Consider the following 14,375-nt stretch of genomic DNA (forward strand, 5'->3'; position numbering starts at 1 on the left):
TGTCCTAAGTAGTTTTATTTGAAAAAACCCACCTGGTAATTCTAAAAAGCTGTAGTACATATTTTGAAGCCATCCAACTTTCTTTTGAGAACAGTAACAATAGTTTGATTCTTGTATAAAAGACATTCCCAGCTTTTCTTCAGCCAGTTCCTCCCCTGAGCACATTTCAGCAGCAGCACATTGCTGAATGGGGCAGGGCCTCTCCCAGGTCACTGGGTACAGGAGCCAGGCCCTGGGCACAGCCAGGAGTGCTGGGCAGTAGAGGAGTCACCAGCCTTGCAAGTGTTCAAAAAGGGTGGAGATGTGGCACCTGGGGACATGGTGACATGTTTACTTGGGTAAACAAAGTGGAGGAGACCCATCTGTCCAGGCTGAACCAAGCCCTCCAGAGGCAGAGGGAAATTGCTGCTTTGCTTATGTTGAATAAAACAATGGTTAAACCCCTAAGTTAAAAGAATTTCTCCTTCTTCCTCTGACTAATTAGATCTCAGAGTGGTAGATAAAAACTCCATCTCTGGTAGAATCTCACACTAGTTTGTTGGAAGGGCCTTTAAAGATCATCTCATTCCAACTCCCCTGCCATGGGAAGGGACACCTGCCACTAGACCAGCACTGACACTCAGCATTTTCAGAACCTTCAAACAATGCATTCTTCATCCATATTTCTGCTGCAGCTTTTGAAAATCCCACCCTGAGGTTCCAGGAACAGTTCCAATCGCTCCCAAATCCCAAATCTGCTCTCTCCACACACAGAGCTCTCCAGCTGAACCTGCAGTGATTGCAAAACAGCTTTTCCCAAAGCTGGCTCAAGCCACTTGTCCAGGACACGCTGCAGATGCTGCCCAAGGCTCAGGCAGAACCTTGCCAGTCCCTCACCCCACAGTCCCACTGACTGCAGAGCTGCCTCCGAGCCCTTCCACTGCTCCTAGCACCAAATCCATGGCCAAGTAAAAGATCTCACTGCTACTTAAAACCAAAGTTGTGATGGCTGTTCCTTCCAAAATTTATAGCTGCACCTCCTAGATAAATTAAAACCCCCTATTTCTGAGAGGTCCTGCACGTTAAAATCATAGCTCTGGGGAGGCTAAGTGGAAAAGCCAGGATACCTGTCAGCTCAGCACCAATGTGTTTGAAGGGATTTGGTGGTTTCCATGGTGATGGGGAGGGTAAGGGGCTGCCTGGTTCCAGCTCTGACTGACGCACATCTCAAACAATTGCTCTCTTCCTGTTCGTATGGCACAAGAAAAACAGGATGCTGAGAGGTGTTTATCTGAGAGAGCGAGATAAGCAAGCGCAATGAGAGTTCTCCAAGTATAGGAGTTCACCAATGAGATGTTATAGACTTTCTGTGGAAAAAAAACCCCCACTGCTGCCGTGCTGAACGTGATTAAATTATGCATGGAAAAGTCCTTTCCCTTGGAAGGCGCAGGAACCGTGCAGAGCTGGTCTATGAGCCCTGAATACCAATGGAAAGTCTCTTTAGTGCGTGGTACCGCGTTACAGCGCTGAATGAAAGCAGAGAGCCAGCTCAGTGTGTGATATCTGCCACCCCAAGCCCTGCCTGGGCCCTGCTGGGGGGGTGGGTACAGAGAGTGGGGGGCTGCCACAGCCCTGGGGCTGCACACAGAGCTCAGGCTGCTCTCAAGGGCCCTGTGCCCATGAGCACCAGTTCACAGGCACTTCTTCAGGCCTCCCACCCAACCTGAGGCACTTTGCAGCATTTTAAATGTCCCTCAGTGCCCGAGAGGGAATCTGCCCCCTTCTTATCCCAGCTTCATCAGTGAGAGAACCTGCAAATCCCACAGTCAATAATTACCTGCTCTCTAATCACCACGAGCTGGTTACAGCCCAGCAGCACTCTGAGGTTTAAAGCTGAAAATCTCACATCCAAAAAGCACAGCAGCATTGTCCAGGGGTGGTTCTCGAGCAGGGAAAGGCACCTTCACACCCCTGTCACACGTGGGACATGCAATACCCCTGTCCAGAGGCTGGGCAAAGCCATGGCACAAAACCAGGGCCTGGCTGGACACACTGGAACTGACCTGGGGCCACAGTGGCTTTAATGCATCTCTCCTGCTGATTTACAGAATCCCAGAACCTCCTGAGCTGGAAGTGACTCACAAGGACCAGGCAGTCCAACCCCAATTCCAGCTGTACCCATCCCATCCATGTGGCCACCAAAACTATCCCATCATAGCCAGGAATTGTTACAGCTTGGCTTTCTAAGAACAGGCCTGGTTCCCAAAACCCTGTAAGACACAACAGCTGAGCTTTGCCACCTGTGCCATCCACACTGGAGGACACAGGGCAGGGCAGATTGCATGAGAAAGTGGATTTCTGCTTTATGTAAATTTTGTTTTCTCAGTCATTGCACATATTTAAGACAGTATCAAAGGAACAAAATGGGAACCCAGTCATTGTCTCTGGCTTGGCTGGCTTACAGATCAACTCCCAGCCTTTAATTCTAGGAAGTGAGTGACCACGGAGCCTCCTGACAGCCAAGGGCCCCCCTTTTTCCATCTGACTTGCTGTTTGTCTTGGAAGTAGCCAGGTTAAGGCTGTCCCATTCAGCCTGCAGCGGAATGTGGGGCAGATGGAAAGAGGGAAAGACAGACAGAGAGACACTGCAAAGGCTGAGACAAAGCCTAGTGGTTGGATGAAAGAGCGTGGAACGAAGGCAGGGCCCAGCCAAGCCAAACAAAGTTTTCCTTGAGTGATTACATCTGCTGGAAGAGTCCCCAGCTTGCACTCTCCTTGCTGAGAAATTCTTTTAATTGTGTCTAGGACATTTTAAAAATCCCAAGAAAAGCTCCTCTGTAATTGTTGGAGCTCTGAACTGTGTGAACTTTTGTCGTGCTGAATCGCTGCAAACCTCTGCCACTGAAGCAGGGCTTTGCTGAGGGAGAGCCCTGGGGAGGGAAAACTGGTCATAAATCTCCATTTCTTTTTTCCCAAGGAAAAACAAACAATTTAGACAAATTCTTCTCCCTCCCAATGTCTGTATAGCTCAGTGCAAAGTGCATCCAGCAGAAAATGAAAAGAGATCCGTTCTCAGATTAGCCAAAATTAAGTAAGGTTAAAGGAGCGATGTGTAGAGCCAAAGCCTACAGCTCTGTGAAATGGGCACCTCCCAGGGGGCAGCAGGGATGGTGGACCTTCCACAGCCACCAGAGCCACTCAGTGCTGGCTGAGGAACGAGGGGAGCAGTGGGGCAGGAGTGCATGGCCAGCACCTGCACCACACAGCACCACAAGGTGCCATGGGCAAGTCCTGGCAGATATGAAAATCAAAACTTGTGGGCCAGAAAGACAGAGAAATATTAAATAATCTTCAGGAGCTGTGATCTTGCCTTCATCAGACACACTTCAGGTGTTACCTGAATGCCACTGCTCTGGGCTTTTCGTCACAGGTCCAAATCCCTTGTCTGTGGCAAACCTCCCTCATCTTCAGGCTTGTTTTCACAGCATTAATTTCCCTCCACCCCTCACTGTGATAACCAGAAATGCCAGAGAGTTGACAGGCTCCAAGCACCTCATTTTTCTCCTTTAGAACCAACACATCTGCCTGCATGCTCAGGTCACTGAGTATTTGTGTTTGCCACATGTGAGGGACAGTCACTGGAAGCCACTCCAAAGGCAAGGCTCAGTGTCAAAGATAAAAAGAACAAGGTGGGTGAGCTGCCTCCTCTGGCCATAGACTGACAGCCACGTGCCACAGGGTGGGGTACCCTGGTAAGGAGGGAACACCAACACGTTTGTGCCCCTAAAACAGCCACCCAGAGGTGGGCTTGGCATCTGCACGTTTCCTCAAGCACTCTGAATAAATACCTGCCTGTATCACACCACCTACCTGGTGCCAAGACATTCTACTTAGGACATGAGCTGTCCAAAAGCAAAGTGACTAATTCTCATTAGAATCACAGAATATCCCCTGAGCTGGAAGGGACCCACCAGGATCCCCCAGCCCAGCCCCTGTCCCTGCCCAGCCCCCCCAGCAGCCCCAGCCTGGGCATCCCTGGCAGCGCTGCCCAAAGGCTCCTGGAGCTCTGGCAGCCTCGGGGCCGTGCCCATTCCCTGGGGAGCCTGGGCAGTGCCAGCACCCTCTGGGGGAAGAACCTTGCCCTGAGCTCAGCCTGAGCTGCCCTGGCCCAGCCCCAGCCGTGCCCTGGCTCCTGTCCCTGTCCCAGAGCAGAGACTGGAGCTGCCCCTCTGCTTCACCTCCACAGAAAATGAACTTGGCCAAAACACAGATCTGCTCTTGCTGGGACAGAGAATTGACCCAAGTCAGGGAAGGCTCCAAGGTACCAGCACAGGAGCAAAGAGGTGACCTGTGCCAGGACTGGGTGCAAGGGCATGAGAGAGAAGGGCAGGAGCAAGACCTTTCTCTTGCAGCTGTGATTCAGCTGTTTGATCAGTCAGCACTTCCACTTGCTCCATTCTGCCAGAACACACACCTTTCCTTATCATCCAGAACTCACAGTACTGACTGCACACCAGGTAGTCACACCTATCCTTCAGTGACCTGAAGGTTTTATGTGCTCTGCCATGCAGAAGACAAGACTCCAGCTGAAGGCAAACTCACACACCAGCCCCAGGACAGGATTTCTCAGCTTGCTGCTCATGGGGGGGCTGTGAGCTGGTCAGCACCCTGAGCCCCTGGAGCAGAGTCACCAGCACTGCCAAAGGATGTCAGTGCACAGGTTCATGTTAGCATCATCCGGATTTGTTTTTTAAACAGTATGCCTGATAGAAACTTTAAAACTGTATTTGTAATTTTAGAACAGAATTTATCCTTATGATAGGCAGCCTTTCCAGGCAGAACTACCTCCTCTGCTCCCAGACCCTGCATTTCAGAAAGCAGAGCACAGCTAGGATCATGCCATGTGGAAAGAACAGCTCAGTGTCTGTTGAACACCTCAACGAGGCTGAAGGAAGCCTCAATGGAGAGAAACACCAGACGTGGCTGAGGGAAAGGGGACAGTCAGACCAGGTGGAAGCTCAAAGACACACAGCCTGATCAGGGCCTGTGAGCAAAGGGACCAGTGTCTCTCAAGGCCCCAGGTACAGGGAACAGTTTGAGGGCCAAGGAGCACCATCTGAGAACATCCACTGCAATAATCCCAGTCCTCAAAACTATGGAGGGTTCCCTGAAAACCCCCAGTTTGCTGGGGAGGAGGCTGGGATTTTGTTTTATGCTTATTTGCCTCTTGTTTCTGTCCCGGTAGATAATGTTCATTTCCACTAACTGTTGACCAAAGTGGAAAAGAAGGATTTAACAATAAAGTGCAAGAGTCCATCACAAGTTATGGCAACCCATGTGCTCTTATGAAACAATAACACACCAACATAAAATAAATCAGTGCCTTTTAATTTAACAATGTAAATTGCCCTCCCACCTGCTGTGACTCTCCATAAGGAGAAAAAGCTGGCAGTGTATTTACCAAGCTGTCTATCCCAGTCCCATTCTGCACTGGCCTCCTGCCCTGGGGTTAGACTGTAGGACTCTGTCATCTCTTGCACTCGTATGACCTAAGAAAGGGAATGTGGCCTTTTTCCCACAAGCCCAGAGTGAGAACATCATAAAAGCTGAACTTTAGCCCCCTTTTTGGGCAGGCAGCACAATAGCAAGGAGGATGCTGTTACTCCCCAGAGGCTCTGCTGCTGAAAAACATCACCAAGCTCAAGTAAAAGGTCAGTAGTTAGGATTGCATCTCTTGTTTTCTTCAGTTTTCCTCCTCCGTCAAAGGCAGTTCAACATTCTTTGCACACCCCCCTCCCTCCTTCTGAGAAATGCAGGAAGGAAGTGCTTGCAAAATAGTTTAATTTAAAAGAAGGCACAATCACACACAGCAAACCCTGGTGCAGGCTCTGAGCAGGACATGTCCACTGCTCCCCGTTCCCACTGCAGCACAAACGAGTCCCTCCCTGCTCACACACCCGGCAGGGCTGTGCTCCTGCACCTGGGCTGCAGAGCTGTGGTTATGTGCTGCAGGCAGCCCCTGCTCCCCCAGAGCACACAGCACATCTGCCCAGGAGCCAGGGCTGCCCTGCAGCCTCCCAGGGCACTGCATGGTACCAGGCACCGAGTGGTCCTGGGCTGCAGGACAGAGTCACCTCCTGTCTCTCTCATAACTAGTGCTTGTTGGATTTCACAGGACGTTCTTCCACCAAGGCTTGTTACCTGAACCTTTCTAGGGTTTGGGAAGGTATTTGGGACAGTTGGATTTAACTTGACCCTTTTCTTGACTAGATTTATGTGAAAGAACCAGAGTGGGTGGAAGCAGCTGTTATACTCCATGCCTTTTTGCAAAGAGGAATGTAGAGACCAGCAGGCAATTCCTGGAAAACTCCTTCATTATCTATCAGTTTCTGCTGTATGACCACATATCCAATCTAAACATCATTCTTCCCAGGCACACTGTTTTTGTATCCCTGGGCAAACAGCACTTACTATCACAAGCCTATTCCTTTGTCTTTTCCAAGACTCTGGTAGTCCCAAGACTTCCCTTGAGCCATGAACCACAAGAGCCCCATGTCAGGACAGGCTGGCAGTCCCTGCCTGTTCTCCCTTCTTTGAGAATTCCCAGTCCTTCCAGCCCAGTGTCCTGACACAACCCCCTCAGTGCCTGTTTCAGGGTGCCACGTTCCCCTCACTGCTCGTGGGTTCATCTCCAGCTGGCATCCTTGGACTTCATGGGACACTGCCAACAAACCAGTCCTGTCTCTTCTTTAACCCGTTGCTGTCACAGGGCATCATTAGGTTAATGAAATAACGAGATCAATGCATGAAGGACCTGAGCAGAATCACACCCAGGACCACTTGAGTGGTGCCTCCTTCCAAACAGGATGCCCAGGACAACCAAACACAAAATCAGTTATTTTCTAGAAGGACATTTCAAAATGCTGCATGCAGTTAATGTGAGCACTTTGCTGTGTACAGTCACACAGCTTCACAAAGGGGAAGATTAATGCTCTCCCAAACAGGGAAATGAGAGTACCCAATGCCACCAGCTGGGGACTGGGGGGCTGCAGCAGGACCTGAAACCAGGCTGCTGAGTCTGGCTTTTTTTATTTTAAAGTTGACAGCTTCAACTTCCAGCATCTACACCCAGCACTGAGCATGGGGAAACATGCTGTTCTCCAGCTCTAGGCCAGATGGGTAAATTTTTTGGGTTAATGTTTTCATAACCATGCAGCCAGGGCTGCTGTTTATTATCCATCCCATCCCCAGGAACTTCTTACCTTCTTTACTTTTTCACTTGCTGTTGCTTATGTGCATTTCTGATAGATTTAAAAATAACTGCTAGCACTGCAGAAATACCTTCAGCTTTAAAATAAGGGTTCCATAATCCTGTATTCTTTATAGACCTTAAACAAAAAATTATTTCTGTCCTGCAGAGTGTTGTAGAGGCATTTAAGGAGATTACTGCCCACACCATGCCTGCTGCAAGCCCAGACAAAGGACAATAAAGTGAAACAGAGGAGAAGGAATGAAAGAAACCCCAGAAAGGCACATTTGGCTGGCAGAGGAGGTGCTCCTGCAGGTAGTCAGCACAGAGCCTGACCACTCCTTCAGTGAAAAAAAATTTTCTAATATCTAATCTGAACCTCCCCTGTTGCAACTAAGGTAGTTTCCTTCTGGCCTGTCCCCTGGCACAGGGCAAAAGAGACCAAACCACCACCTCACTAAAAACTCCCTTCAGGTACTTGTAGGGAGAAATTCCTAGCTCAAGGTTTGTGAGGATACTAAAGCTATACTGAAAAATATAAATCCAAAGAGTTGGTTTAAGGAATGGTTAAAAACGGGTTACAGAGCAGATAGATCTGAAAATATGACCCAAATATTGTAATGCAGCATTTAAACAAAAGCAGCGATACAGAGAAAAAGATCCCAATTCACTTCTGAGCCTCTTCTTGGAGAGAACCCTACTCAAAGGTGATCCAGTCAAAGGTGAGGCCCACACCTGACTTGGTTCCTCCTTCCTTAAGGCATCACAGATGGCTTTGCCTCAGCACTGCCCTGAAGAGCTCACAGAAAGCTCTGCCTCATCCCAGCACCCACAGTGACCCACACATCACCTGGGCTGCTCTGCACCCCAGAGCATCCCCAGCACCTCCTTGGCCCCAGGCCCCACCACCTGCCAGCACAGCAGCTCTTCAGCAAACATCAGCCCTTTGCCTCCCTTCCTCCCTTTCTCATTTGTTGAGATGCTTCTTTGAAGGGGAACTTTGATTATTAAGATACTTAATGATAAAGGGAAGGGCAGCCAATGTGCAGTGCCTGCTGCCAGGCCCAGCCCCAGAGGAGCTGGCTGGTGCTGGGCTGCAGGGCTGTGCCCCCAGGCTGTGTCCCCACTCTCTCTCCCCAGGCTGTGCTCCCAGGCCCTGTCCCCACTCTCTCTCCCCAGGCCCTGCTCCCAGGCTCTCTCCCCAGGCTCTGTCCCCAGGCTGTGCCCCCAGGCCCTGTCCCCACTCTCTCTCCCCAGGCTGTTCCCCCAGGCCCTGTCCCCACTCTCTCTCCCCAGGCCCTGTCCCCACTCTCTCTCCCCAGGCCCTGCTCCCACTCTCTCTCCCCAGGCTGTGCCCCCAGTCTTTCTCCCCAGTCTCTCTCCCCAGCCCCTGTCCCCAGGCCCTGTTCCCGGTGTTTATCCCGCGGTGTTTTCCCCTCGTTAGCAATTGTTTGGCGGCTGCTGATGGATGGTGCTGAGGGCTGTGTCTGGAAACGCTCCCCAGCCCTCAGGAAGCTCAGGGGGCCTTTGCCAGTACTTCCTTCCTGCATATAAGGGGACCACAGAATGGGAAAAACCTTGTCTGTCTCTCGCCCTGAGAAAAGGTCTCCCCTTCCAGCTGGATTACAGTAACAGTATTTTAATCTTTCACAAGATTATAATATCCTTCCTCTCTAAGTATAGCTCCAGTGGCAGCTCAGAGAATGAAATGAACCAACAATGTAAAACTCAATAGGTGGTGCTGGAAGCTGAACAAATGGAGGTCCAGATTGGAAGATCCCTATCCTCAGTCAGGATGTAAATCACCAGTGATCACACCTGTCTAACTCAGGACTTGACTCCAAGAGCAATCAGGACTAAGCACTTCAGCAGGAGGTGTAAAATGTACATGAGTGATACATGGAAAATTAGTCCCTCCAGACAGATTCATTCCTGTGCCTGTTTTAGAGAGTGGATCTAAACTCAAACTACAACATTTATTACACCTACAAAAAAGAAGGCTGCAATGAGCAATCTGTGAATATTCTGACCAGACATTTCTCACAAGCACCCAGGATGTGTTATAGAGACTTGAATGTCTTTTTCCCCAAACCCAGCCTCTAGGTTCTTCTGTGGATGATTCATGAATCTCCATGATATCCTGATGTGTCATCATCACCTGTTCACAGTAATAAAATACGTGCTGACTATTAGAGAATAGGTATTTCATGCTACCACAGGAATTTTCCTAAATTTTCTATTTTTGAGCCCCAGATTCAAACCCATGAAAATGGCAAGGGTGTTAGTGTAGGCAGATGATCAGAACCCCAAATTGCTCTGCCCCAGCCATGTGGCCTGGGACAGCCAGAGCAGGGGACATGGGTGGTGGCTCTGAGGATCCCTCTCCTGCAGGCCCAGCAAGGGGAGATCCCAGCAATCCCCTCATTTGTCTGGGCAAATTTGCCCAAGCCAGTCTGTAAAAGCAAGGAAGAAATTCTCAGGACTCAACAACAAAAGAAAACTCCCCCAACCTGTGAGCAGACAGCTCTCCTAACAGCCTCTATTTCTGACAAAGGCCTCAGACAAAAAGACTTCACCCATGAACAAAGGTTGGGGAACAATGGGAACTGTCAAAAAATAGCCCTCACGTCAGAGCTAAGAATGCCCCTTGACACTTCCAAAAAAGCCCAGGCTGAGCAGAGCCTGGGAGGCTGCAGGCACAGCCCCTGGCATCCGCCTCTCCCAGCACAAACTGCCAGCAGCACTCCGTGAGGCTGAGCTCCCACAGCCAAAGTTGGGGATGGAAGAAGAGAGCAAATTATGGCAGGTCTGAGCCAGAAGTAACAAATTCCTGTCTATCCAAGCTCTCCAGCAGGGACCCTGACCCTCAGACTTGATGGGACATACCTGACAATGGTCTGTGCACATCTTCCCTTACTGCAAAGGGTAACCAATTACCAATGCAATTAATGAGAAAACTAAGTTATGGCAAATAGCAGAATGAATTGTCTAACACAGTAATAAAACCCCTGTGTTCTAAACTGGTGAGAACTTCCAGAAAAAATTGCTAGAAAAATTTTCAACCTGGACTAGAATTCTAAGAATGCTGATATTCAGATGTGGACAGGAAACCTCAAAGATCCAATAATCTTTATGGCATGCAATTTGGCATTGATTCACATGTTTTGCTTTATTTGTGACTCAGCATTCTTCTCCAACAGCAGTAAGAAAATAAATGGAAAGCAAATAATGCTGAATGAAAACTCACCCGTGGGCTGATCACTTGAGTAACTGTCCTGATTCATCCTCCCAAAGGTGGCACCAGATCAGGATGCTGAGGCTGGAGGTCTAAACTCAGAGATGCAACCCAAGCTCCTGTTTCTGGAAAGAAAATGTAGAGGGATTTTACTGTCAAACTGTAGGAACTTCACTCTGTGTGAGAAAGATAATATCTTGTGTGTGGTCTGTTGTCCTTGAATTTAGCAGGAGAGTGGAGAACCTACATGCATGTACAACATGGCATAGGAGCCATAGGACACGTGCCAGAAGATCAGAGAATGCAATGGGAAACTGAATTGAGTCAACCAAGAAGCCCTGGAAAGTGGCATCTGAGAGCCCATGGAAGGTAAAACAACATGGAGTTAAAAACACAGCTAGGTTCCTGGAATAAGCTGAGTTCCAGATTTGAACTGCACAAACAGGAGTTTGGCTCTTCACTTGTGTAGCCAAACAAAACTCCTGCACAGGATGAAGAGTTGGACTTGGTGATCCTGAGGTCCTTTCCAACTCAGCCGATTCTATGACTCTATGCAAACCCCAGACCTACCTTACCCCAATCTGGACTAACAGGCTATGTGAAAGTGTGTTTTTGCCACAGCTACACAGCTCCTCCTCTTTGTTTGCTTGCCCTTCCACTCATCATCACATCTTGACTGTGGTAGATTTGGGAACAGAACCCCTGTCTCCCAAATCCCAGTCCAGTGCCTTAACCACCACATCCTTCCTGCTGAATCACACTGCAGGATTGTTTACAAGGAAGGAAATTCCCCCTCGAGAGCATTCACTCTGAGTGTGCTGGTGGAACACAAATGCTTAGAAAAACACAAACAGAGAGGCAATAACAACAAGTGATTGAAGTCCCTGTGCTGGCTGGAGGCACAGCAGCACCTTGGGTTTGTTGTGGAGCAGTGGAAGCAAGGCCCTGGGGAGCAGGACACGACACAGAACAAGCAGTGCATCCAGATGGCTCCCAGGAACAGCCTCCTGCTCTCCACAGATGATCTGTGACTCTGGAAGTCTCTTCCCCATGTTTAACATGAGGCGTATGTCACTAAGGGCCATTCAAAAGGTTTGGATTCTCAACAGACAGTGGGAGGCTCACCTTTGGGAGCAAACCTGCCAGGTGCAAGCAGCTGTGGATATCATCCAGAGGGTCAGAATTAACCTCAACATGTTGTGCAACCAAAGGGCCTCACTTTCTTTAAAGTCTTTACCTCCAAACTAAAAAAAAAAAACCAAAAAAAAAAAACAACTACACGGGGAAGATACCAAAAATGGAACAAATATGTTTTAGCCTAAACACACTTTGCCCCATTGGTCTCCTAGAAAACAAAAAGGGCTGTAATTCATCCATGATCTGTCAAAAAACACAAACCCACTGAAATGGCAGATTCATGGTCCAGGACTCTGAAGAATTTGGCTCTGCTCAGCAGTTGGGCAAAGGGGAAGAATTTCCCCATTCACAAGCAGTGGCTTTCAGGTCGTGTCCCACAGGACCCCACCACAGTAATCAACAAACACAGGCTTGGGCAGATGGCAGAGCTTGGGCTGGATCTCAGGACACCCCCTTCAAATATCAATGTATGGGAATCCCAGCAGGACCTGAGGACTCCTGGGGGACAGGGAACCAAAGCTTCCCTCTCAGCAGCATGCTGGGGTCACACCCAAATCCAGAGCAGCTCAAACAAGCCCTAAGATGGGGCTTCTACTACAGTAGAAGTTTCTCACCAGAAGACACTTTGAGGCACTTCAATTCCTTTGAACAGTAAAAAAAGTCACAATTTCTCCTCAGGGCTTCTTTTGACCTTGACATGATCTGAAATCGCTCAAGCCTCACTTTTTGACATCATATGAGAATAATTCAGGAATTAACATTAAATGTAATTCCATTGTTCTCCATTCAAATGGCTATTCTCTCATTCCTTGTCTGCTATTTTTGGGGTCAGGATCCAGTTTGTAGCTTTTTCCATTAGGTCTAAATCAAGTGTGTCCAGAGAGAGAAGATAATTGCACATGCTCAGTCCTGCGGGATGAGGCAGTGATCAGTGTGCAGGGGTGGGTGATGGCCCACAAGAAGGCAATTGCTGACATGAGTGTCTCCTGCTTAGTTCAAACAATTCCCAGTATGGAAACCCAGCATGGAGCAGCCAAAGGAAAAGGCCAAAGGAAAAGGCAAAGAGCTGCCAAGCTGCTTCTCCAAGGACTGCTGGCTTTTCTCCAGAGCAGGTGTGGTCACTGTCGAGCTCTTGATTTGTGATGTCGAGTTCATGGCTGGTGCCATGCAGGACTTGGTTTGTATTGCAGCCAGGAAAGATAAGGGTGCACACAGTCAGCCTGAAAACACTGAGCTGAGGCATGAAGGTGGATGGATGGATGGATGGATGGATGGATGGATGGATGGATGGATGGATGGATGGATGGATGGATGGATGGATGGATGGATGGATGGATGGATGGATGGATGGATGGATGGATGGATGGATGGATGGATGGATGGATGGATGAATGGATGGATGGATGGATGGATGGATGGATGGATGGATGGATGGATGGATGGATGGATGGATGGATGATGGATGGAGATGGATGGATGGATGGATGGATGGATGGATGGATGGATGGATGGATGGATGGATGGATGGATGGATGGATGGATGGATGATGGATGATGGATGGATGGATGGATGGATGGATGGAGGATGGATCGATGATAGATGGATGGATGGATGGATGGATGGATGGATGGATGGATGGATGGATGATGGATGGATGGATGGATGGATGGATGGATGGATGGATGGATGGATGGATGGATGGATGGATGGATGGATGGATGGATGGATGGATGGATGGATGGATGATGGAGGGATGATGATGGATGGATGGATGGATCATTGGAATAAGATCCCAATATTACTGGGTGGAACATGCCTGGGCTCGTCTGACCCTTGCTGCTGGACCAGAGGCGGCAACTGAGGTGGCTTTCACCTCAGAGACACCTTTGGCTGGCTGGATGTTGTAGCTGTCACTTGGAACAAGTCCAGGCAAGCAGGAACTCAGTTTTACCTCTGGTGGAAAGGTTTTAGGCAATGGTGAAGGAGAAAAGGAGATGGATTCTGCCGGAGGGTTTAATCCAGAGCTTTATTCCAGGGTCACAGGTCTCTGAATCTTGTAACAGCTCCAACAGAATAGCGACCGCATGGTCCCAGTGTCCTTTTAAGCCCCGGGGACAGGGGGAGGGAAGGGGTAGGTATGCCACCAACCAGGTAGGAGCGGGGAAGGCTCAGGAGAGAAGTGGCACCTAGGTAGCCCAATGTCCCCAGGGCTGAGAATCATCTTTTGAACTTTTGCCAATCAGATGATGCCTTGCTGGAACGTAAAGACTGACGGACAGCACTTAGCAGGAGGCAAGGGGAGGGGAAGGGAGAAGGTATTGGCATACCTGGGAAAGGACTGGGATAGCTAAAACAGGATATTGCATCACACTGCAACAATGGATGGATGGATGGATGGATGGATGGATGGATGGATGGATGGATGGATGGATGGATGGATGGATGGATAAGGATGGATGAAAGGATGGATGAAAGGATGGATGGATGGATGATGGATGGATGGATGGAAGGATGGATGGATGGATGATGGATGGATGGATGGATGATGGATGGATGGATGGATGGATGGATGGATGGATGGATGGATGGATGAAAGGATGGATAGATGAAAGGATGGATGATGGATGGATGGATGAGGGATCGATGATGGACAGATGGATGGATGGATGGACAGTGTCTGACACCTGCCCTGCTTGCAACTGCCCCAGGGGCAAAGCAACCCCCAGGTGGATGGAGACAGTGTGAACAGAACTCCCATTCTGCTTTCTCAGTAA

At 49.2% G+C, this 14,375-nt stretch overlaps 1 protein-coding gene across 6 annotated transcripts in view; it reads right to left on the reverse strand.

Moving 5' to 3' along the window:
• Positions 1-14,375, reverse strand: part of EXD3 (exonuclease 3'-5' domain containing 3) — a 252,729-nt gene that overhangs the window by 186,634 nt on the left and 51,720 nt on the right. For 5 of the 6 annotated variants that reach the window (XM_066562818.1, XM_066562820.1, XM_066562821.1 and 2 more), the window contains one exon: positions 10,476-10,588. In XM_066562818.1, coding sequence (XP_066418915.1) covers positions 10,476-10,512 — 37 coding nt within the window. In that variant the 5' untranslated portion in view covers positions 10,513-10,588. Of the gene's footprint in view, positions 1-10,475; positions 10,589-14,375 lie in introns of those variants that run through there. The other variant, XM_066562822.1, reaches the window with a different exon arrangement.

The sequence above is a fragment of the Molothrus aeneus genome, chromosome 19 (assembly GCF_037042795.1).
Source record: "Molothrus aeneus isolate 106 chromosome 19, BPBGC_Maene_1.0, whole genome shotgun sequence".
In the NCBI taxonomy this organism is placed as follows: Eukaryota; Metazoa; Chordata; class Aves; order Passeriformes; family Icteridae; genus Molothrus; species Molothrus aeneus.